The sequence below is a fragment of the Globicephala melas genome, chromosome 1 (genome assembly GCF_963455315.2).
Source record: "Globicephala melas chromosome 1, mGloMel1.2, whole genome shotgun sequence".
NCBI lineage: Eukaryota > Metazoa > Chordata > Mammalia > Artiodactyla > Delphinidae > Globicephala > Globicephala melas.
This window is the reverse complement of record NC_083314.1, coordinates 102,403,219-102,429,769: the sequence shown is the minus strand read 5'-3', so window position 1 is coordinate 102,429,769 and position 26,551 is coordinate 102,403,219. Positions and strand designations below refer to the sequence as shown.

General features: G+C 36.3%; 1 protein-coding gene across 1 annotated transcript in view; it reads right to left on the bottom strand.

Annotated features, from left to right (window-relative positions):
- DPYD (dihydropyrimidine dehydrogenase) overlaps positions 1 to 26,551 on the bottom strand; it is an 849,503-nt gene that overhangs the window by 369,771 nt on the left and 453,181 nt on the right. The window contains exon 15 of the mRNA XM_030868763.3: positions 17,855 to 18,070. Coding sequence (XP_030724623.1) covers positions 17,855 to 18,070 — 216 coding nt within the window. The remainder of the gene's footprint in view (positions 1 to 17,854; positions 18,071 to 26,551) is intronic.

Sequence of the window (26,551 nt, the reverse complement as noted above, 5' to 3'; positions counted from 1 at the left end):
ATTATTATTAAGATTTTCTTTTACAGCTGGTACCATGATAAATGATTTACAGATAAACATAGCAATACTCAAGTTATTTATATCAAGTTAATTAATCATATTGATTTAATAACCTGTTCTGTTAACTTTTCCCCTGTAGATGTTAGTTTTAGATCTAATTTTAGAATAATTAAATTGAGTTCAAACGTTCAAACTCTACATTAGTACCTATATCTCATCTGAAAAATTATTAACATTTTCAGTTCAATTTTAATAACTGAAACTCTTCTAGCAGGGTGACCTTTTCCTTCCAAATATTTGAAGTAATTATAGCTGGAGAATGAAAGTACCCACTGACAATTTTCTTTTGCTATTGAAAAGTACTACTTCAGTGACTGGCCCAGAACACAGAAACCACGTTTTTCTCCTCCTATCTTCACTTGCTTTATGAATGGGGCAACCACAAACAGCTGCCAAGTCAGAGATCCTGGAGTCGTTCTTGCCTTGTCCCTCCCCATCTCTGGCTTCATGCAGTCAGTCACCAAGGCTGCTACTGCAGTCTCCTTTATACATTTTATATAGGTTCACGTTACTCAGTCTACAACCTTGGGCCGATACCATTTCTTCTCCAGTTGAATGCTCCTGTAAAGTCCATGAAGACTGGATGTTCCTTGCCATGCTCCTCACCACTCTATCCTCAGGGTCCACGTACAGCATTTGGAAATAGAGTAGCTTATAAATACTTGCGGAATGAATACATTGATCCTCCCCCTCTTGCATAGAATGAGAAAAGCACCAAGTATGGCAGCAGAGAGCAGGGAAAAACATTTGCTCCAGACTCCTAGAGTGATATTCTTTTTTTTTTTTTTTTTTTTTTTTTGTGGTACTAGGGCCTCTCACTGTTGTGGTCTCTCCCGTTGCGGAGCACAGGCTCCGGACGCGCAGGCTCAGCGGCCATGGCTCACGGGCCCAGCCACTCCGCTGCATGTGGGATCTTCCCGGACCGGGGCATGAACCTGTGTCCCCCCAATCGGCAGGCGGACTCTCAACCACTGCGCCACCAGGGAAGACCTAGAGTGATATTCTTTAGTCTTGCTATCTAGAGTGTATTAAATGTTTCTCCTTAGGTTTCTAATTTAGTAAGTTATGCTCATAATATAGGTTGGAACACTTATCCATTTCCTTGAACTATATAAATAACCAAACAGTAAGAGAGTACTCTTTGAATATATGACATCCTGTAACACTGTCTCCCAAAGGCCGGGGACCCATATAAACTGGCTATTCTTTACAGGTTGCCTTCTACCCCCCACCCTAAACTCTTATTTTCAGAAAGACTTGCTCTCATGTTATGCCTCCAGTATAAGTGGATAAGGCTTTCCTGATGACCACACTTCCTAGATCAAGAGAAAAGAGTGAAAAATGGCAGCTATTTTAACTGCTAGTTATGACAACTAGTTGTTATGGTGATATGTTATTAAGAATATTAAGGCAATCGCAATCTCCCAGTTTATCCCTCCCCCACCTTTCCCCTGGGTAACCGTAAGTTTGTTTTCTACATCTGTGACTCTATTTCTGCTTTGTAAATAAATTGACATATACACACTACTATATATAAAATAGATAACTAATAAGAACCTACTGTATAGCACAGGGAATTCTCCTCAATATCTGTAATGACCCATATGGGAAAATAATCTAGAAAAGAGTGGATCTATGTATAGGTATAACTGACTCACTTTGCTGTACAGCAGAAACTAACACAACATTGAAAATCAACTATACTCCAATAAAAATTAATTTTAAAAAGAATATTAAGGCAATTATTAGGTTTTCATACTTTTACTATTTAGTTATCAATTATACTAGAAACGAATATCACAATGAGAAACAACTTCAAACTCATTCTGATAGCTATAACAAAAAAGACAACCAACAATGTTGGTGAGTATGTGAAGCAGCTAGAGACCTCATACACTGCTGGTGGCATTGCAAACTGGTGCAGCCATTTTGGAGAAAAGTTTGGTGATTCAACAAAAGTTAAGTATAGAGTCACTGTCCTACTCAACAATTCTACTCCTAGGTATATTCACAAGAAAATTGAATACATACATCCACTCAAAAACTTACCCATGAATGTTCAAGAAAATACTACTCATAATAAGCAAAAAGTAGAAAAAGACTCTAAATATTCATGAACTAATGAATGGATAAACAAAATGTTAGTATATCCATAAAAAGGAATGTAGTTTTGATACATGCTACAACATGGACGATCTCTTGAAAATATCATGCTAAGTAAAAGCAACCAGACATAAAAGGTCACATATTGTATGATTCCATTTATATAAAATGTTCAAAATAGTCAAACCCATGAAGATAGAATGTGTATTAGTGGTCTCCAGGGGCTGGGGGGTGGGGGGAATAGGGAGCCATTGCTCGTAGGTATAAAGTTTCTATTCTGGAGTGATGGAAGTGCTCTGAAATTAATTAGTGTTGATGGCTACACCATTCTGTGAATACACTAAAAAACATGGAAATACATATTTTTAAAGAGTGAAATTTATGATATATAAATTGTAAAAGAAAAGAATTCTAGAATGGGGTTGATAGCTAAGGTTGCTAAATATTGTATTTCTTTTTTTTAATTGCAGGGATAAAACTTTCCAAAGAATTTAAAAAAACTGTGATTACATAACACACACACACACACACATACACATATATATATAAAATAAATATACATATTTTATATAATATACTTAGACCAAAGCAAAGTATTATAATTTCTCAACAGATAACTATATGATCTCATGATATACATATATATACTTCATTCTTGTGATAGCTATACATAAATGGAAATTATCTAGCTTTTGAATTAATAGAAAAAACATTGAAATTTATACATAAATGTAAATGAGGAATTTTTTTTTGAAGACTGTGTTTTGTAAAAATTCTTCTTTAAAACTTTATCAGCAATGATAGATATACGTGATTTCTTCTTATGCAAACTTATATCACTTACAATAAATAAACTTTTCATATTACTCTCTAAGGAATAAAATGAAAAACTGAGTAGATCAAAATGTAGAATGGTTGGAGTTGCAACACTGACCTCTATCTGATTTTTCTCCCTCAGGAGATATACCTTTAAATAAGCAATTTCAGTGTTTAGCCTTGTATTCCTTTGATAAATTCACTTTTTTTCTATCTTACATAATTTCTTTATAAAGACTTCATAACCTAAGACTCCAAATGGAATGAATATGATTTTTCTTTACCCTTGAAATAAAGAATATTTTACTTTACACCTTTTTTTAATATCTGTGACTTAATATTTTAAGGTATTGCTTTAAGACAGGTTGAAAAACACCTTTTGTGTTAAAATAGCAAATATTTTCATTTACCATGCATATATCTCCAAGGTTCATGCTAATTCAAAGATATTTTACAGAGTATATAATGTGTATTTCTCTCTTTCTATTTAAAAACATACAGCATACACACAACTTCAAATCCTCAGTGGAAAACAGTGAGAATAAAAAACATACACATTCATCTAATCACAGGCATACATGCATTTTATTAGCTAAGAAAGCAATTAAAAAATGTTGACACTAAAAGTTAATCAAGACCTTATCTTTCAGAAATCTGTTTTGAAACACTTAAAATTTTATCTTTCTTCATTAACATAAAAGTATAAATCCAAGATTTATTATGCATCTGTGACCCTCTGTTTCAACTGCAACTTAAAGTTCTATTCAAAATCTTATTTCAAAATCCTCAAAAATGTTGGAATCTAGAGGCAAATGGCAGAAACAATCATTTGTATTCAGGTCTCTTTTAAAAGGGAGATGTATGTGTATACTAACTTCATTTATAAAGGGCCTGTATTCTTCAGTGGATTAGTTTAGCTTATTTACAAGGAGAATTTTCATGTTTGTATTTCAACCATAGATAACTTTCTGAAATGAAAAGTTATACTTCCTCAGCTATAAAGAACAACAATAGCAACAAAACAAACTTCTAGATCTTCTATTTTTAAGGCACTAACATTTTGCAAGTTATAACTCCAACAGTACTCACATGCATTCAGAAATGAAATACATGTAATTCAATACTGAAGTAATCTGTTCTTATATTTTACTAAATTTAAGCAAAAGCCATTTGTGTGGTAAAATTGTATAAATAATAAAACTGAAATTCTCCCATTACAAATATTTTTTTTTATTTCTTAAAAGTATATCTAAACATATCTGTAGTATGTCTAATATTTTATGGTTCTTGGTGAAGCATAAATTAAAAATTAAATAATTAGGGCTTCCCTGGTGGTGCAGTGGTTGAGAGTCTGCCTGCCGATGCAGGCAACATGGGTTCATGGCCCAGTCCAGGAAGAGCCCACATGCCGCGGAGCGGCTAGGCCCGTGAGCCATGCCCACTCAGCCTGCATGTCCAGAGCCTGTGCTCCACAACGGGAGAGGCCACAACAGTGAGAGGCCCGCGCACCGCAAAAAAAAAAAAAAAAAAAATTAAATAATTAACCCAAAATTCTTACTTCTAATGTCTTTTAATCAGTCATATTTGTTGTCTTCGCATATCTTCATAAAAGAAGCATTTTTCCCCTTAGATGCGTGGAATTTTTTTTGCACATGAACACCAAATAACGTGTGTTAAAAGGGGGAACTGTAAAAACACAATGTGTATATTAATATAATATGATATAGTGTATCAGAGCTGATAAATGCCAAGCAAACAGCACATTTAACATGTTGAAGCACATTTTAAGCCTTCCTTTGCTCATGTAACTTAGGCTTCAAATGTATTTCTCAATTGCTCACTGCAGAATATCTGCAGAACTGAAACAATACTTTCAGTATAAAAATGAAAACCCCTTTGTTTCCACAAAAATCCTTATTCTGTCATCCACTGGCATGAGCTTTCCAGTCATGTTCTCTGCCAGTCCTTACCAGTTTGCCAATTACACAAGCTGCTTCCCAGACATCAGACACAAATTCCACAAGACTGCTGTGCAAGCGTACCCTAATTAACCATCAGCTTAATTAGACAATTTACTGTGTAATTAGCAGGCAATTAGTCAACACCTCTCAGATCTTATTGACTGCTGTGACAGCCTTTCCATCTCTCCACATTCCAATACACAACAGCGACCATGTTTCTAGCACTCTTCAACCTGGTACGAATTGTTTCTGGATGGAGAAGTGGGCAATATTATACAACAAAGGAAAAAATCAATATGTAGTCTGTCCAATTATTGAACTGCTTATAAACTTGTCTTTTATTTAATACTGAAAGTTCAATATTAAATATACTTTAAGTACTTGCTCCAAAAATGGCTATAGCGGCAACTTCTTAATATGTTTTATTTCATGTTTTAATGTGAAACACTGCAAATTACATGTACTATGAATTATGCTCCATGTGATTGACTATGCCTATAATAATTTGAGTGAATTTTCTGACCTGTGTGTAAGAGAACTACTCGATTAAATCCTATTAATGTTAATAGCAGTTATAGACACAAACCCCATACACACTGATGGAAGGCATTCTAGAGTTGGGAAGCATTTTCTAGTTTTCAGTGAATTATAAACAGGTTCAGAAATCAGGAATCACAGCTTGGTGTTTTAACATTTACATTAGTACTTATTAAGTTTAGATGAAAAAGCGTTTTTAAAAATGTTTTTCTCTGAGCCCGTGTGTGTGTTACATAACATCCACTGCTCTTTGCAGTGCAATTTCTGATTCTGATAAAATCCTTTCCTTTTTGGGGGGATTTTTTGATTGGCAACTAATGAGATTCCAACAGCTATAAGAAAGAACAATTCCTTATCTCTTTTGTTTTTCAGAAATATTAAAGAGGAATTTTATTGAATGATTTAAAAGTCACAAATCTTCTGCTATTTGAAAGGAACAGAAAATAAGAATATGTGACCATTCCTTCACAGTTTAATTGGTCAGTTGTCATCTATATTTTCTGTTATCTGATAAACTGCAATAAACATAAAGTACTTATTACAATAGATTTTTTCCTATATTATTTACACTTTCCCATTAGCAATGATTTTTTTTTCTTCTTTTTGAATGTAAGGGCCCAAAAATTCTAGGCAAGGAGAACAATTAGTGAAAGGCAACAGGTGACAATGAGGTTGGCTCATTGGAGAAAACTAGAAAAGGCCATTGTGGCTGTAGCTTAATTGGTACAAGTAGAATGAGATGAGGTAGCTTAATGTAGCTTAACTGGTACAAGTAGAATGAGATGAGGTCTGAGAGACAGGCAGGAGCTATATGATAAAGCGATTTGTACAAGAATTTTGGATCTTAGTTTACGGGCTATGGAAAGCCGTTAGAATGTTTTAAGCAAAGGAGGGGCATGATATGACTTAGGTTGTAAGAGATCACTTAGACTGTGGTGTGGAGGCTGGCGTAGTATTCATTGAGAAATGACGGTGGCTTAGATGTGGGTGGTACTAGTGGAGATAAGACCTTAAATGAGAAGGGCAAAAATATAGTGATTTTCTATGCTTTAAAAAATGATTACATAACTATTAATGTTTTAGTTTGGCATGCAGATTGTGGTAACAATAATGACAACTCTACTGATACGGTATTTCACATGTTAGAAAATCATTTTTACAATTTTTTTTTTTTTAATTCAAACTGATCTTCACTAGAATACCATAAAGAGGGGAAAACATATTTTGGTCCTGCTTTACCGAAGGTTTAGAGAAGTATAGATGTATATTATAAGTATAAGGTATAGATGATACAAACATAAGCCTCATGATTAGACTGGATTAATCAGAAAAAAGAGACTGTGTTGGGGGCAAGTGGAAGTCATTACTGAAATGGTGAATGGGAGTTACATCATGATTAATAGTGACTTCCAAATTGAATTGTGTAATTCCTCTACTTAAAACCTCTTTAGTTCCCTGTTGTCTATAAAATCACATTTAAATTCCCAGCCTAACAGGCCTTTCTCATAGTCACCACAGATACTTATACCACCCTGTGATGCATTATGCTGAATCTTACTTAAGATTCAGCTGCTGAATCTTAAATACGCTTGGCACTCTCAAGACCATGGATGTCCGTGTGCTATCCTTTCTGCCTAGAATAAAGATACAGCTCAAATGTGAAGTCATTTTTCTTTTTAAAAAACTGAGGAAAATACTGCTTTTGAAGTAACATTTTTAGTCTAAGAATCTCTGCTGCCTTATGTCAACATTTAGTCGGTCTTCCTGCATCTTTTTGTTGTATATTCTGAACGAGTTTAAATCTTGTAGAGCAAAAACCATTTATACACATATACACACACACATGCACACCATATGAATGGTCAGTGCCTAACAAATGTTTGAGTCGATGAGAAAAAAAAGTGTATATAAAGACAACAACAGTTCTCAAAATACATCCAGTCTAGTCAGTATACCTAAAAGTGACACTTATGACACTTTTAGATAAATTTTAACTTTAATATAGAGTGAATTTGGCAGAAGCTAATGATAAATTGTTCCAAACATATGGGATATTGTGGGAAAACATGCAAATGAATAAGCAGAGCAGGATGAAAAGGGCAGGGATTTAGCTGAAATGAAAGAAGCAGATGGGGAAGTCGGGTAAGTAAAGGTAACTGATATATGAAAAGAAAGTTTGGCTGAATGTTTCTCTAAAAAAACAGTTACTTCCTTAAGCATCTAGTGACACCTTATTTCAGAAATAGTGGTGAATGTGAAGTGACGAATATTGAACATGAAGCTCATCGCAAGTCACGTAAGAAAAAGGAACACAAATAGAACTGCAATTTAAAACTGAATAAATTCTTATAACAAAATAGCCAATGTAGGTATATCTTTAATAAAAATTTGACAGTGAGCTAATCACTGGGTTTTATATTTAAAGTTTTTTTTAATGAAGGTTAAAGACTATCTTTATGTAGTATGACTAGAATCTTGTTAAAAATCAATAAAGAAAATACAAAGCCAAGGATGGTATTATGGAATTCAAGTCATCTTAATTTCAACCAAGACTGCATCATTCAAACATTCCCAGAATATGGATACTTTTCAACTAGTTAAATTTAAAATCTGCAAAAAAATTAAGTGAGACTGGAAAATCAGTTTCCCAACGGCAGGACTATACTCTAAGGAAATTCCCATTAGCCATAATTATGAGACTTTTCCATTAACCTTGGCACTAGTTGCTTAAGAAAAAAGGAGCTGAATGAGAGGTATTTTCCACTACAAGCTAGGTTTTGCTACCAGCTAACCCAGATCAAAATTGTACACATCAATTTATATTATTAAAAAGCCTATTTGAGTCTCACCTTGTCCACTCTACCAAAATGATTAACTAATTAACAAGTGTGAAATCGCAGCCTGAAATGGAAAAGAGGTGAAGACGTAATTATATTGGAAAATTGATTGGTCTCCTTCATAGTCGACTAGCCCAAATTGTGAAATAGAAGGCAAAAAAATTTGAGAACAATTTAAATAACTTTAATAATATACTTGGTTAAAAATGCTACTTTGGTTACAATTAAAAGGTTTATGTTTAATATTAGAAGTACGTCAACCTGTTTGGAAACATCATAATCTACATTTTACTGAACAAACTAAGCCTGGCATACATGGCGTGCTTGAAAATTATTCATTTAGAACTTTGGGGAGAGGTAGGGAGTATTTTTATTGGATTCTAACTTGCAAGACTTAGCTTCATTATTGCAAGTGTACACACAAATGGGTATGCGAGCACACACACACATTCTTTTGTTGTTGAAGCGATCAAGTTTGCTTCAGAGAAGAGCTTGCTAAACAGTCTTGAAGTGAACATTTGGATGAAATCTCCCCTAAGACTACTACATGTGAACTGTAGCCTTTAAAAAAACCCATTCTGTATGATCTGAGGGTGAGTCAATTTTATGAATTATGAATTCAGTCAAAATTATGAATACAGTTCATCTAAATAACAATTAAAGAACCTAACCAGTGAAAATCAAACTATTACTACACAGAAATCACTTATGGTTTTAGCATGTTAAAAAGTTTCTCAGAGGAAAAGCTTATATTGAATGTGTTTAAATAATTATAGTCCTTAGTTAATGTATAGTTAGATATACAATAGAATAATACTACACATTAAAAAAAAAACCTATTTATGTACTAAATTTAAAGCCTGAACTATAGCAGTGAAAATAACGCAATGGAATGTTGTTCATTCATTGTTTCATAGACTTTCATGATAAAGTAATGTAGAAGCTCAATAATAATAAAATATATTAGTTTTGATATAATCTTTTAAAAATCCAGACCTTTATTTCTCATAAGGCCTTCCAAAAGAAGTTATAAGAGTAAACTGTGATTTTCTGTATTGTAATCCAAAGAGAATTACTTAGGCTCTAAAATATAATTATGTATCATATTTGTGAAGTTTTTCTTAACACCTTTAAATATTATTTTTTGCATTTATAGTCCTGACAATGTTAGTCCTGATTTTTATCTGGTTCATAGGTGCTGACAATTTGTGCAAATGTAGGCAACTTCCTCTCAATTAAGATAATGAGGATCGAAACAAGTTTCTGGAAATCCACATGGGAGAACCGACAACCTACACGGTGAAAAGTCTGCAAACCTTATTATGGGAAGGAAAATGGGACTATTTAAAAAGGAAAAAGACAAGGCTTGCAGATAGGACATGAGAGCTGTCTCCAAGTAACTGAAGAGCTGTCATGTGGAATTGTGGTTTAAATTAGAATCCTATAATTATTCATTCATCTAACAAGTATGTATTGCATCCTTCCTATCTGCCAGACATGGTTCTTGGCACTGGGCATACAGTAGCAAACAAGAAAGATAACATCTCTCTTCTTATGAAGCTTACTTCAAATGGCTAAAACAGAAAATATACAAGTAAATAAATAAATGATTAAGAGCATGGTAATTTCATATGGTGCCAAGCACGGTGAAGATAAAACAACCAGGGAAATGGGGGACAGACAGAATGAGTTTTGAGTGGTCAGCGAAGAATTCTCTGAGGAGAGAATTTTTGATGTGAAAACTGAATGGGAAGCAAGAGTAGCTGTATAAAAAGCTGAGGGCAGAGCCTTCCAGGCAGAGCAAACACAAGCAAAATGGTCCTAAGAGTTGGAGGAGCCTACCATGTTGGAGGACTAGAAGGATGGCCAGGGTGGCTGGAGAAGGATGGTACAGGAAGATTGGCTTTTCATGACAATGGATTCCCAGAGGTTTTTAATAAATCTCTCTCTCTCTCTCTCTCTCTCTCTCTCTCTCTCTCTCTCTGAGTGAAATAGTAGATAGAACCAAAATAGACATAAAATCCCAAGTGCCACTCTGCTTGAAGCAGGGGGTGGGAGGCCCTCAGTGCACCTGTTCAGCTGAACTCCAAACGCTGATGGAGTCAAACTGCCTTCATTTTAGACATAGAGTAATGAGGTCCAGTGAGGATAAATTAGGAAACAGCATCATATAGAGGAAAGAGCCTGAAATAGACCAAATAGACCTTGGTTCAAAACCTGGCATGGTAAATTTAAGGCTTTGGATGAGTAGAGCCATTTCCATGCTCCTGGGTCTTGTCTGAGGACCGAAGCATGTGAATGAAGCCATCAGGGACAAGCCAGCCACCAAGCAGTCTGTCAATTGGCCACAAATGCACTAGTGAGAATAAGTAACATCACATGGGGCAAAAAAGGCCTACCCAACTGAGCCCTGACCAGATTACCAAACTATAGGATCAAGAGCAGATTACTTGTTGCTTTAAGCCACTAAATTGTGGAGTGCTTTGATATACAGCAACAGATAAGTGATACAGAAATATCTGCTAGCCTAAAATCAAAAACATGCAGCACCAGATCTCAGATTGAGAGGCAGGCAGAGGCCTCTCTTGAAAACTCAAGAGTAGTCTGTTAGTAATCTGGAAGAATGTTAGTGGAGGCTTAAAACACAGTGTAAAAAATGCTATTGGAGACTGGGAAAGAGTGGCCTTGGGACTTCCCTGGTGGTGAACTGGTTAAGAATCCACCTGCCAATGCAGGGGACACGGGTTCGAGCCCTGGTCCAGGAAGACCCCACATGTCGCGGAGCAACTAAGCCCGTGTGCCACAACTACTGAGCCTGCGCTCTAGAGCCCGCGAGCCACAACTACTGAGCCCACGTGCCACAACTACTGATGCCTGTGTGCCTAGAGCCCGGGCTCAGCAAAAAAGAGAAGCCATCGCAATGAGAAGCTCGCGCACCGCAACAAAGAGCAGCCCCCACTCGCCGCAGAGAAAGCCCGCGCGCAGCAACGAAGACCCAACGCAGCCAAATAAATAAATAAAATTAATTAATTAATTAATTTTTTAAAAAAGAGTGGCCTGTATTACGCAGTGACGGAACAAGTGGCAAGAATGTCACTGGTGATCATTCAGAAGATAGAAAATGTACATAATGCATTTGTGGATCTGACTAAAATCTCTAGACAGAATGCTGAGAGTGTCAGTTGAGTGTTTCTGCCCATGTATAGTAGGGTACTGTAAGAGAGAAAAGAGTCAAATAAGGATATATTTGACTGCTAGCAAACTTAGAGTGAGTAAAGAAAAGGAGCCTAGAACTTGCCACATTGGAAAATAAAACTATTCTTCACACTTCATCTCTCCTGGAAGGAAAAAGATTTTCCAAGTAAGAAATGACCCTGGGGTAAAGATCACATCAAGAGCATTGCTATATGATACTCTGTTAGGACTTTACAAAGATTTCAGTCTGGTCCTAGTAGATTCTTTCAAGTAGACAATATTGATTCTAAGAATCTTTAGGACACTGTGTCACAGCAGCAAGACATATTCAAAATGGAGAGAAGTCTGTCTCAAAAAGACTTATGGATGTAGCTTTGGGGCATGGAGTCGGCCCTTAACAGATCTGAAAAGTTTTTAAGAGAGTTTTGTGGTGACATCACTATGACCTAGGACTAAAAGAGATAATTCAAAATAAAGCGAGAAATAGGGATTCCTAACTTTCTATGGTCAGAAACAGGCTGAAAAGGCTACTCCACTGCCAACATGGACCATCAGTGGTCATTTCTAAACAAAACAAAGCAAAACAAAACTCAGAGGACAGAAGTAAGATCCCAGAAGTTAGGGCCAATAGTGGATAGGAACAATGGATTAGGGAACCACTACTAGAGAGTAGAACTGGATCTTAATTAAGTAAGGGGCCCTGACAACATGTGCCCAACTGAATTTCAAAATTGCAATGGACAAGTGATTGCTATTTTCCTTCCATTTCTTCTCTTCCTGAATGAGAGTATCTGCTGTGGTTCTCATGACCATATCATTTTATGTTGGGTGTATAGCAGATAGACAACTTGTCTTTCTATTTCACAGAACCCTGGATCAAGTGAAGGTGAACCCAAACAGCCTTATATGGGTTAGGACCTGATACAGATCACTAGATCATAGACATTGAGCCCCAAATCATGATTGGATGACATTTTGAGTGTCTTGGAACGGGGTGGATGCATTTTGCACATGGAAGGGATGTGAATTATTGTGACCAGAGGGCAAGTTACAAAGACAGCTGCAATAATCCTTCCATGCTGTATGCATGCCCCTTTGTGATATGACTTTGCTGTTCTTCCCATCAATGAGCAGATGGTATTTACCTACTTCTTGAATACAGCCATGTATATTGTACCTTGTAACTTGCTTTGTCACAGAAAGTACAGTGGAAGTGACAGTGTGTGAATTGTGAGGTCTCAGCAAGGCCTTGCAGCTTCGAGTCTTGCCTTCTTAGAACACTGCTACCTTGTGAACAAGCCCAAGTTACTCTCCTTGATGCTGAGATATCAAGAGGCAAGAGAGATTATGAAGAGATGGAGAGAAGGGCCCGGCCATCTCAGCCATTACAGCAACTCTGACCAGACACATGCGTGGGGCCATCTTGCCTGTCCCCAGGCATCCCTCCAACTGACTGCAAATGCATGAATGAGCCCAGCAGACATCATGTGATGCAGAAGAACTTCCCATATGAGCTCAGCCAAACTACCAATGTACATAACTGAGTGAATAAATAATTGTTGTTCCAACTCCTGGGCTACTTATTTAGCTTTCTCAGACTATTACAGTTGATCCTTGAACAATGCAGACTTGAACTGCGTCCACTTGTATGCAGATTTTTTTCAATAATCACGTACTACAGTACTGTATGGACCCATGGTTGGTCCAATATGCAGATGTGGAACCACAAATACGGAGGGCTGACTATAAAGTTGTAAGCAGATTTTCGACTTTGCAGGGGGTCGGTGCTCCTAACACCTGTGTTGTTCAAGGGTCGGCTGTATTTCATCTAAAAATATTATACTATCTATCTTATTGTGAAGATTCAATGGATAACTTATGAAAAGTATTTGGCAATATCTATACATTCTAAGTAATTGATAAATGGTAGTTAGTAATGTGTGTAAAAATAATAATCATAACAACGACCTGCAATTTCAAACAACATGTTCAAGATAGTGATATAGAAGCAACTTTGGACAGAGACTGTTGTTGCCCAGGTCAAATTTCTTTTCCCTAGATGGCACTGCCTCACCATACTTGTTAGCCTTCCTCTACGGTATTTATTTACTTGGAAGGAAAAAGAAAAAGAACGCCATATTTTAAAATCAACAATTCATTTATGTTAATAAGTTAGACTAATTTATGTCATGATGTCTCCGAGGGCAGAACTATAAAATATGGATGCAACTTATGAGAAGGCCGATTTGGGGAAATTAAAATGAATACATTTCTAAAACAGATCTTTCTATAGCTATAACAGGCTGCAGTGCCTTAAAAGATCTAGCATGTTCTGTCACTAAAGGCTACATTTCTTCTGTCAGGGCTATTGACACATAATTTGGCCAGATAATTTTTATTTCCCGTCCTAATACTGTACAATACTTATTCCGTTTTCTCAAAAATCCTCTGCATTTTAAAGGCTTAGTCAACAACCTAAATATTAATATACAATCCATGCATTTAGAAATTCCACTGACATTTTCATTTTTAGACATGTATACATGTACTATAAAAGCAACCTGGGATATGAAAATTTTAAATTGGCCTTTTCTCCCTTGATTGAGATCAATACTCAGACCAATCCATTTTTTATGTGTTAACTGTCTGTTCATATGGCTGGAAGAAAAATAAACTCAATATGCTGTTGCCAAGAAATCTATGTATTTATTTACTAATTCATTTATCCAAAGAATATCTATGAAACATTTATCAAACTCTTCCTATACACTAAGCATCGTGCTATGTGGTATAAGATTGTATTTTATGCAAACAGTTACAATCAATACTTTGATGCCAAAGAAATAATGAAGACCCTTAAATATTTCTCAGATTCTAGTTTTCAGTATTTTATGTTGAGAGAGACTCATTATTTGTACACCTACATACCTAATTATTTGATACTTATTAAAACAAAATATATGCATTCAAGACATTTTCTTACTAAAAATAAAGTACAAGTGTACTGTAATAGCTATATATAGCTTATAAATGAAGTGAACTTCTGCTTAGGTCTGAATTTGATTTATGATAGTTAGAAACACTTCTGAGTTTATCTGGGTAGTGATGAAAATATATGCACCCTACAGTTATTCCATATTTGCAGTATATAATATGTGGCTACCTATGAGAAAAAAATTATGATATAATCAGCAAAAACAAAGTGTTTTATCTATTTCTTATCAGTATAATGCAAACACAGGTCAGGAGGTTATTTTATGTGAAATCTAAACAATTTCTAATATTCCCAGTTAAACAGAGCACTACTCTGGTTTGTCAGGACACTTTAGCTTTAATTAAGCTTGACAGATTGATTTCTCCCCTACCTTTTTAAACTTGAACTCAATATATATTTATATTAAAATTTATACTTATATTTTAAATATTTTTATCATGATATTTCAAATATTGTCTTTATAACACACAAACAGAATCTCAAGAAAAGCAAGCTAGGTATTTTGGGACACTCTAGGAAAGTCTGATTTGGGAAGGAAAAATATAGTTAATAAAAGCCACCTTTGATGTTATTTAACACAAAAGCAAACATAGATCTTTTTATATTTGACATTAAAAATCTTATCATTTGCCTCCCTAAAGAAAGCACATACAGCTTTTATACAGACTGCACAGTAAAGAATAATAATATTTCTGTTTACTGAGATAACAACTGGCATTTCACTGTAAGTCAATGGTCTTTCATTGCTACAGCATATTAGACCTCAATCTGGCATCTACAAATGTCGAGTATAAAAAATATATATATAGGATGAAAATCAAAGCATGTTCCAAACTCCCCAAAAAAATAAAAAAAAGGGAAACAAAGTTCACCTAAACATATTTGCTGCAGAAAGCAGTGTAATATTCAGCTGTCAATCTTGAAAAACAATGAGGGAGCCACACTGTCAGTAGGACAGGATAATAAAATCTCCAGCAGATGTTCAGGCAGGGCTCTAATTTTTACTGAACTCCCTTGGCAAGCATTTAATTTCTTTATCATATGCAAGCTCGGCAAATTGTACTTCATCAAAACTGTATTGTGAAATATTAATATTTCATATGATAACAAAACTGCATAGAATAACCTTTGTCATATTAAGAGCATCCAAATTTCAAATGTCAAGACTCTGAATTTTAATACATTTTAAGTAGACTCTTGAAATCGCATACTAAACTGTAATAAGGCTAATCTAAATTGGTATGCTATAATGCCACACAAATGTATAGTACATATAATACTTTAATAGATGTCTTTAGTAAGAGGCTGTGAAAAACATGTGTTTATAATACTGAGTTTTATACTACAATATTTCACCAATAAGAAAGCACAAAACTCATAAGAGAATAATAAATTCACAGAAATTTAATCACTAATTAGAGACAATATAAGAACACAAAACGAAAAGAAGTAGATCTCTATGAAGCAAAATGACTACTTTGCAAAATCAAGTACGGGAAAAAAATCATTTTTGAAAATAGAATTATATAAGCCCAAGGTGGCATTGTTATTTATGTCATTACAATCTGCACAGATACATTTAAAATAGTTTTTGCACAAATATTTTGTTGTACGCACCATCAAAGTAAGTAAAGTGGAGCTTCCTAAAACCCCCGTCATTATATTTTATGTGCCAACTTTAATTTGCATTTGTCCATAACTCTCCTTTTGAACCAGCATCACAGACTTCTGAATTGGTAGATTAAATTCAAATTGGAGTTTCAGAAGGAAGTTAGCTCCCACATTTATTTCTGCTGGTGATCCTAATAAAGGCAACTGCTCTTAGGTTATTGAAAGAGACAGCTTCACAAATCAATGCATGTCACCAACAGAGCAAAGACAGATGTCTCTGATTAATCAGAATTCAATTTTTGTAAGCAAACAGGAAGTTCAAAGCAAACACTTTTTTTCCCCTACAATTCTTCCCTTATACCTGATTAGCCACCTATTTCTGTTTACATATAAAATTTTTTAAATAGCATAACTAAAATAGTCATTAAGTGATATCAGACACTCAGTTTTTCTCAACGATTAAACATTTGATTATAGCTTCCAAGTAATTCTTAAGGAAGAATTGAAATAAAAACAAATGTATTGTCAGTATTCTACAAGGTTGTAAACAATTGATTAATGATATTCTAAAGCTAAATCCAATATGTTGTTTATTTTTACACTTTGTTTAACCAAAGTATTTCTAAGTATTCAGCCAATTTATGAAGAAACCTCCCTTTAGCTATTTAAACATAAAAATATTTAACCTTTTTTTTCATGCACTAGTTTTCTAACTTTTGAGGATTCTCTAGATATTCTTGATCACACTTACACATAGCATCTTGTAAAGCTGTCAGAATAAAACAGCTGTGATGGTTTAGCCATAATAACGCCAGCTACTGATCCTAGTAAGAGGTGAAAGAAGAGAATGTGCTTAATGGGGCATATTTCTTGCGTATTATTTTCTTTGCCTAAGGATAAGGCTGATTTAAATAATGATACTCTTTTCTCAGTCAGTAGATACACACATTCTTATACATTAATTATTACTAACTACTGGTAAGTACTAAATATATCGATAGGTGTAGCATTTAAAATTTTATCAATAAAGGGCTTAAAAATGTTAAATTTTGCTGCTTTTTTCTAATCCAAAACCGTGTAAGGATGCAACCCTCTACTGCATAAATTATTCCACTTTGAAAACATACACTTCTATGCTTTCTGTACTTTAAAGAATCAATCTGAACTTTAATATGTAGTTTATTTTCTACTAAGTATGTCCACTTGCATTGTGAGTACAAAGTCATAATATCAAATTAAACTCAGGTATTGTATTTGGGGAAAGGTTTCTGTATTTAAAAATTCAAGAAGAATCTTATTCCCAGCACCAGTAATTTACAATAAGTGATTTTTTTTGGCACGGCTTTGATTCCAGGATTATGTGCAAATAAAATTCATTGTCTCTCTAACTTTGAGTAGAGGCATATGTCCTCATTCACATACATCCAGAAATCACAAAACAATTAATAATGCCGACATAAGAATAAGTAAGTTTGTGATTATTAAATGAAATAGACACTCTGTAGTATTTATATTTTTGATGCTTCTTAGACAAAACACAATGAAAACTCTATGCCATTCCCCCTCCATGGGACAGAAGGAATAGAAGGAAATTAAAGACTCATTTGTAATAATAGGTTTTATCCAGTAGTTTAATAATAGTTATTTATAGGTCAGAAAAATCTTTCCATTATAATATTTATGCCCTAATTAAAATACATGATAGATATTTAAACATGACTTCAAAAATAATTTCTTACCTTATCAAGAGAGAAAGTTTTGGTCAGAGCAAAGCCCCAACCAGCTTCAAAAGCTCTACGAATCATTGATGAACTGCTAGTTGGAGTTGCACTGGCAAGACCAAAAGGATTTGTAAACTTCAATCCAGCCATTTCCACACTAATGTCCACCAGATCAATAGGAGTATAAAAGAGGGGTAGTTGAGGCGTGGCAGAAACTGAAGCTCCATATTGTGACTGCGAAAAAACAAATAGCCAATAATTATTCTTGTATCACATCTGATTTTCCCATATAACCTTTTACAAAAATCACTTCAACACAGCATTTAAATTAATATAGATTACATCGGTCTGTTTGGAGTGATGAAAATTAGCAAAAAAGTCAGTTAGCAGAGAACCAAATTCATATAATATCATCTTTTTCTAATTTAAAAAGTAGTTTAGAGAGTACTAATGGAAATAATATCAATTAAATAAACAATAAAACTACACTTAAAACATTCTGAGATTCAAACACAAAAGGGAGTAATTTCAGAATTTATCTCCTTGGTCCCATTAGCCCAACCTTTTTGTACTTAATTTGTGGAAATGTCTTTAGTGCTCAGAGATAAGGGCAACAGCAAGTCAGGAGTCCTAAATTCAATTTCCAGTAACCTCACTCTATTTATGAGATTTTAGGAAAACCACCTAACACATCCTTTCCTTTTCTTCTTTACCGTTTTCAGTACAGCAGCATGAATGCTGGTTGCCTAATTTCCTACCTCCTAGGGATCCTGGAAAATGCAGGAGATCAAAAGCCACAGGGAGACATCTAATTTGGAAAGTGGGTAATGTATTCATGTGCATGAGGGGACTTTCTTCAGAAACCAAACAGGTACCAAACAGTATAGAAATTTCAACTGTAATCTCTCAAAACTGTAAAACTACCTTTGTTAAATGAACAGTTAAAAGCAACTTTGCATTACTGGAAAGATTCAATCAAAAAACCCTTTACAAAGTGCATGGCCCACTGAAACACAGTAGGTGCTTGCTAAATGTTGTCTCTCTGATTGCAGAGGTTATTGAACATTTCATCAGGTCTTTTGTTTGTAAAATGTCTCTGTCTCTGAGGAGCTTCAAGATGGCGGAAGGGTAAGATGTGGAGATCACCTTCCTCCCCACAAATACATCAGAAATACATCTACATGTGGAACAACTCCTACAGAATACCTACTGAATGCTGGTAAAAGGCCTCACACCTCCCAAAAGGCAAGAAACACCCCACATACCTGAGTAGGGCAAAAGAAAAAACAGAGACAAAAGAATAGGGACGGGACCTGCACCAGTGGGAGGGAGCTGTAAAGGAGGAAAGGTTTCCACACACTAGGAAGCCCCTTTGCGGGTGGAGACAGCAGGTGGCGGAGGGGGAAACAGAACCGCGGAGGAGAGCACAGCAACAGGGGTGCGGTGAGATTCCCGCACAGAGGATCGGTGCCGACCGGCACTCACCAGCCCAAGAGGCTTGTCTGCTCACCCGCCGGGGCAGGCGGGGCTGCGAGCTGAGGCTCGGGCTTCGGTCGGAGCGCAGGGAGAGGACTGGGGTTGGCGGTGTGAACACAGCCTGCAGGGGGTTAGTGCGCCACGGCTGGCCGGAAGGGAGTCCAGGGAAAAGTCTGGACCTTCCGAAGAGGCAAGAGACTTTTTCTTCCCTCTTTGTTTCCTGGTGCGCAAGGAGATAGGATTAAGAGCACGGCTTAAAGGAGCCCCCGAGACGGGCGCGAGCCGCGGCTATCAGAGCGTACCCCAAAGACGGGCATGAGACGCTAAGGCCGCTGCTGCCGCCACCAAGAAGCCTGTGTGCAAGCACAGGTCACTATCCACACCTCCCTCCCGGGAGCCTGTGCAGCCCGCCACTGCCAGGGTCCCGTGATCCAAGGACAACTGTCCCGGGAGAACACATGGAGTGCCTCAGGCTGGTGTAATGTTATGCCGGCCTCTGCCGCCACAGGCTCATCCCACATCCGCACCCCTCCCTCCCCCCGGCCTGAGTGAGCCAGAGCCCCCGAAGCAGCTGCTCCTTTAACCCCATCCTGTCTAAGCAAAGAACAGATGCCCACAGGCGACCTACAAATGGTGGTGGGGGGGCGAATCCAAAGCTGAACCCCGGGAGCTGTGCAAAAAAAGAAGAGAAAGGGAAATCTCTCCCAGCAGCCTCAGGAGCAGCGGATTAAATCTCCACAATCTACTTGATGTACCCTGCGTCTCTGGAATACCTGAATAGACAATGAATCATCCCAAATTGAAGAGGTGGACTTTGGGAGCAATGATATATATATATATATTCTTTTTCCCTATTTCTCTTTTTGTGAGGGTGTATGCGTATGTTTCTGTGTGTGATTTTGTCTGTATAGCTTTGCTTTTACCATTTATCCTAGGGTTCTGTCTGTCCACTTTTTTTTTTTGTAATACTTTTCAGCATTTGTTATCATTGGTGATTTTGTTTTTTGGTTTGGTTGTTCTTTCTTTTTTTAATTACATTAAAATATTTTTTGTAACTATTTTTTGTTTTTTATTATAATATTTTTTTTAAAAAATCTTTTCTTTCTGCCTTTTATTCTGAGCTGTGTGGATGACAGGCTCTTGGTGATCCAGCCAGGCCTCAGGGCTGTGCCTCTGAGGTGGGAGAGCCAAGTTCAGCACATTGGTCCACCAGAGACCTCCCAGCTCCACGTAACATCAAATGGCAAAAATCTCCCAGAGATCTCCATCTCAACACCAAGACCCAGTTCCACTCAACGATCAGCAAGTTACAGTGCTGGACACCCTATGCCAAACAACTAGCAAGACAGGAACATAACCCCACCCATTAGCAGAGAGACTGCCTAAAATAATAATAAAGCCATAGGGCAAAATGAGAAGACAAAGAAACACATAGCAGATGAAGGAGCAAGGTAAAAACCCAGCAGACCTAACAAATGAAGAGGAAATAGGCAGTGTACCTGAAAAAGAATTCAGAATAATGATAGGAAATATGATCCAAAATCTTGGAAATAGAATGGAGAAAATAGAAGAAACGATAACAAGATCTAGAAGAACTAAAGAGCAAACAAACAATCATGAGCAACACAATAAATGAAATTAAAAATTCTCTAGAAGGGATCAATAGCAGAACAACCAAGGCAGAAAAACGGATAAGTGACCTAGAAGATAAAAGAGTGGAAATAACTACTGCAGAGCAGAATAAAGAAAAAAAAGAAAGAATTGAGGACAGTATCAGAGAACTCTGGGACAATATTAAACAAACCAACATTCGAATTATAGGGGTCCCAGAAGAAGAGAAAAAGAAAGGAACTGAGAAAATATTTGAAGAGATTATAGTCGAAAAATTCCCTAATATGTGAAAGGAAATAGTTAATCAAGTAAGTCCAGGAAGGACAGAGAATCCCATACATGATAATTCCAAGGAGAAGTACACCTTCAAGACACATATTAATCAAACTATCAAAAATTGAATACAAAGAAAAAATATTAAAAGAAGCAAGGGAAAAACAACAAATAACATACAAGGGAATCCCCATAAGGTTAACAGCTGATCTTTCAGCAGAAACGCTGCAAGCCAGAAGGGAGTGGCAGGACCTATTTAAAGTGATGAAAGGGAAAAACCTACAACCAAGATTACTCTACCCAACAAGGATCTCATTCAAAGTTGATGGAGAAATTAAAAACCTTACAGACAAGGAAAAGATAAGAGAATTCAGCACAACCAAGCCAGTTTTAAAACAAATGCTAAAGGAACTTCTCCAAGCAGGAAACACAAGAGAAGGAAAAGACCTACAATAACAAACCCAAAACAAGAAGAAAATGGTAACAGGAACATACATATCAATAATTACCTTAAATGTAAATGGATTAAATGCTCTAACCAAAACACATAGACTGGCTGAAGAGATACAAAAACCAGAGCTGTATATACGCTGTCTACAAGAGACCCACTTCAGACTTAGGGACACATACAAAGTGAGGGCATGGAAAAAGATATTCCATGCAAATGGAAATCAAAACAAAGCTGGAGTAGCAATTCTAATATCAGACAAAATAGACTCTAAAACAAAAACTATTACAAGAGACAAAGAATGATGCTACATAATGATCAAGGGATCAATCCAAGAAGAAGATATAACAATTATAAATATTTATGCACCCAACATAGGAGCACCTCAATACATAAGGCAAACACTAACAGCCATGAAAGGGGAAATCGACAGTAACACAATCATAGTAGGGGACTTTAACACCCCACTTTCACCAATGGACAGACCATCCAAAAAGAAAATAAATAAGGAAACACAAGCTTTAAATGCTACATTAAACAAGATAGACTGAATTGATATTTATAGGACATTCCATCCAAAAAAAACAATACACTTTCTTCTCAAGTCCTCATGGAACATTCTCCAGGATAGATCATATCCTGGGTCACAAATCAAGCCTTGTTAAATTTAAGAAAATTGAAATTGTATCAAATATCTTTTCTGACCACAACGCTATGAGACTAGATAACAATTACAGGAAAAATCTGGAAAAAATACAAACACAGGGAGGCTAAACAATACACTACTTAATAACCAAGAAATCACTGAAGAAATCAAAGAGGAAATCAAAAAATACCTAGAAACAAATGACAATGAAAACAGGACGACTCAAAACCTGTGGGATGCAGCAAAAGCAGTTCTAATAGGGAAGTCTATAGCAATACAATCCTACCTTAAGAAACAAGAAACATCTCAAATAGACAACCTAGCCTTACACCTAAAGCAATTAGAGAAAGAAGAACAAAAAAACTCCAAAATTAGCAGAAGGGAAGAAATCATCAAGATCAGATCAGAAATAAATGAAAAAGAAATGAAGGAAACGATAGCAAAAATCAATAAAACTAAAAGATGATTTTTTGAGAAGATAAACAAAACTGATAAACCAATAGCCAGACTCATCAAGAAAAAAATGGAGAAGACTCAAATCAACAGAATTAGAAATGAAAAAGGAGAAGTAACAACTGACACTGCAGAAATACAAAGAATCATGAGAGATTACTACAAGCAACTATATGCCAATAAAATGGACAACCTGGAAGAAATTGGACAAATTCTTAGAAAAGCACAACCTTCTGAGACTGAACCAGGAAGAAGTAGAAAATATAAACAGACCAATCACAAGCACTGAAATTGAAACTGTGATTAAAAATCTTCCAACAAACAAAAACCTAGGATCAGATGGCTTCACAGGCAAATTCTATCAAACCTTTAGAGAAGAGCTAACACCTATCCTTCTCAAACTTTTCCAAAATATAGCAGAGGGAGTAACACTCCCAAACTCATTCTATGAGGCCACCATCACCCTGATAGCAAAACCAGACAAAGATGTCACAAAACAACAAAACTACAGACCAATATCATTGATGAACTTAGATGCAAAAATCCTCAACAAAATACTAGCAAACAGAATCCAACAGCACATTAAAAGGACCATACACCATGAGAAAGTGGGGTTCATCCCAGGAATGCAAAGATTCTTCAATATACGGAAATCAATCAATGTGATACACCATCTTAACAAATTGAAGGAGAAAAAACATATGATCATCTCAATAGATGCAGAGAAAGCTTTCGACAAAATTCAACACCGATTTATGACAAAAAACCTCCAGAAAGTAGGCATAGAGTGAACATATCTCAACATAATAAAGGCCATATATGACAAACCCACAGCGAACATCATCCTCAAAGGTGAAAAACTGAAACTATTTCCACTTAGTTCAGGAAGAAGACAAGGTTGCCCACTCTCACCACTATTATTCAACATAGTTTTGGAAGTTTTAGCCACAGCAATCAGAGATGAAAAAGAAATAAGAGGAATCCAAATTGGAAAAGAAAATAAAGCTGTCACTCTTTGCAGATGACATGATAATATACATACAGAATCCTAAAGATGCTACCAGAAAACTACTAGAGGTATAATCAGTGAATTTGGTAAAGTAGCAGGATACAAAATTAATGCACAGAAATCTCTTGCATTCCTATACACTAATGATGAAAAATCTGAAAGAGAAATTTAGGAAACACTACCATTTACAATTGCAGTAAAAAGAATAAAATACCTAGGACTAAACCTACCTAAAGAGACAAAAGACCTGTATGCAGAAAATTATAAGACACTGATGAAAGAAATTAAAGATGATACAAATAGATGGCGAGATATACCATGTTCTTGGATTGGAAGAATCAACATTGTGAAAATGACTCTACTAACCAAAGCAATCTACAGATTCAATGCAATCCCTATCAAACTACCACTGGTATTTTTCATAGAACTAGAACAAAAAATTTCACAATTTGTATGGAAACACAAAAGACCCTGAATAGAAAAAGCAATCTTGAGAATGAAAAATGGAGCTGGAGGAATCAGGCTCCCTGATTTCAGACTACACTACAAAGCTACAGTAATCAAGACAGTATGGTACTAGCACAAAAACAGAAATATAGATCCATGGAACAGGATAGAAAGCTCAGGGATAAACCCACGCACATATAGTCACCTTATCTTTGATAAAGGAGGCAAGAATATAGAATGGAGAAAAGACATCCTCTTCTAAAAGTGGTGCTGGGAAAACTGGACAGGTACATGTAAAAATAAAGAAATTAGACACTCCCTAATACACAAAAATAAACTCAAGGGCTTCCCTGGTGGCGCAGTGGTTAAGAATCCGCCTGCCAATGCAGGGGACACGGGTTCGAGCCCTGGTCTGAGAAGATCCCACATGCCGCAGAGCGGCTAGGCCCTCACGCCACAACTACTGAGCCCGTGTACCACAACTAGTGAAGCCTGTGCGCCTAGAGCCCGTGCTCCGCAACAAGAGAAGCCACCGCAATGAGAAGCCTGTGCCCTGCAATGAAGAGTAGCCCCCGCTTGCGCAACTAGAGAAAGCCCGTGTGCAGCAAGAAGACCCAATGCAACCAAAAATAAATTAATTAATTAAAAAATAAAAATAAAAAATAAACTCAAAATGGATTAAGGACCTATATGTAAGGCCAGAAACTATCAAACTCTTAGAGGAAAACATAGGCAGAACACTCTATGACATAAATCACAGCAAGATCCTTTTTGACCCACCTCCTAGAGAAATGGAAATAAAAATAAACAAATGGGACCTAATGAAACTTAAAAGCTTTTACACAGCAAAGGAAACCATAAACAAGATGAAAAGACAACCCTCAGAATGGGAGAAAATATTAGCAATTGAAGCAACTGACAACAGATTAATCTCCAGAATTTACAAGCAGCTCATACAGCTCAATATCAAAAAACAAACAACCCAATCCAAAAATGGGCAGAAGACCTAAATAGATATTTCTCCAGCAAAGATATACACATTGCCAACAAACACATGAAAGAATGCTCAACATCATTAATCATTAGAGAAATGCAAATCAAAACTACAATGCGATATCATCTCACACTGGTCAGAATGGCTCTCATGAAAAAATCTACAAACAATTAATGCTGGAGAGGGTGTGGAGAAAAGGGAACCCTGATACACTGTTGGTGGGAATGTAAATTGATACAGCCACTATGGAGAACAGCATGGAGGTTCCTTAAAAAACTAAAAATAGAACTACCATATGACCCAGCAATCCCACTACTGCGCGTATACCCTGAGAAAACCGTAATTCAAAAAGATTCATGTACCACAATATTCATTGCAGCTCTGTTTACAATAGCCAGGACTTGGAAGCAACCTAAGTGTCCATCGACAGATGAATGGATAAAGAAGATGTGGCACGTATATACAATGGAATATTACTCAGCCATAAAAAGAAACAAAATTGAGTTATTTTGAGGTGGATGGACCTAGAGTCTGTCATACGGAGTGAAGTAAGTCAAGAAAGAGAAAAACAAATACCGCATGCTAACACATATATATGGAATCTAAAACAAAATGGTCATGAAGAACCTAGGGGCAAGACGGGAATAACGATGCAGACCTACTAGAGGATGGACTTGAGGACATGGGGAGGGGCAAGGGTAAGCTGGGACAAAGTGACAGAGTGGTAGTGTATATATAGACATATATACACTACCAAATGTAAAATAGATAGCTTGTGGGAAGCAGTCGCATAGCACAGGGAGATCAGCTCATTGCTTTGTAACCAGCTAGAGGGGTGGGCTAGGCAGTGTGGGAGGGAGGGAGACGCAAGAGGGCAGAGATATGGGGATATATGTATATGTATAACTGATTCACTTCGTTATAAAGCAGAAACTAACACACCATTGTAAAGCAATTAGACTCCAATAAAAATGTAAAAAAAAAAAAGTATCTGTCTCTCTCTTTCTCTTCCTCCTTCCCTTTCTCTCTGTTTATCTCTGAAAGACAAATAATACTGGCAAATATAAAGAGGATGAATTTTCTCAGCCAAAGTGGTTACTGAATGGACAGGTCTAGTTAATTGTAAGTTAGAACTCTTTTCTCTTGTGAATCATCACTCAAAAGTTGTTTGAGCAGAACTTTAATTTTACAGGAATGTGTCTTATGTAGATAAAGATTGCCATGACCTGCATAAAAATTATTTCTAGACCGCCACCACTTATAATGCAAAGTTAAGTTCACGTAATATGTAAAAAGGCATCAAACTTGTCAATTGAAAGACTAATGTGTCTCTGGTGCCTGCAAAGAGGTACCTGATG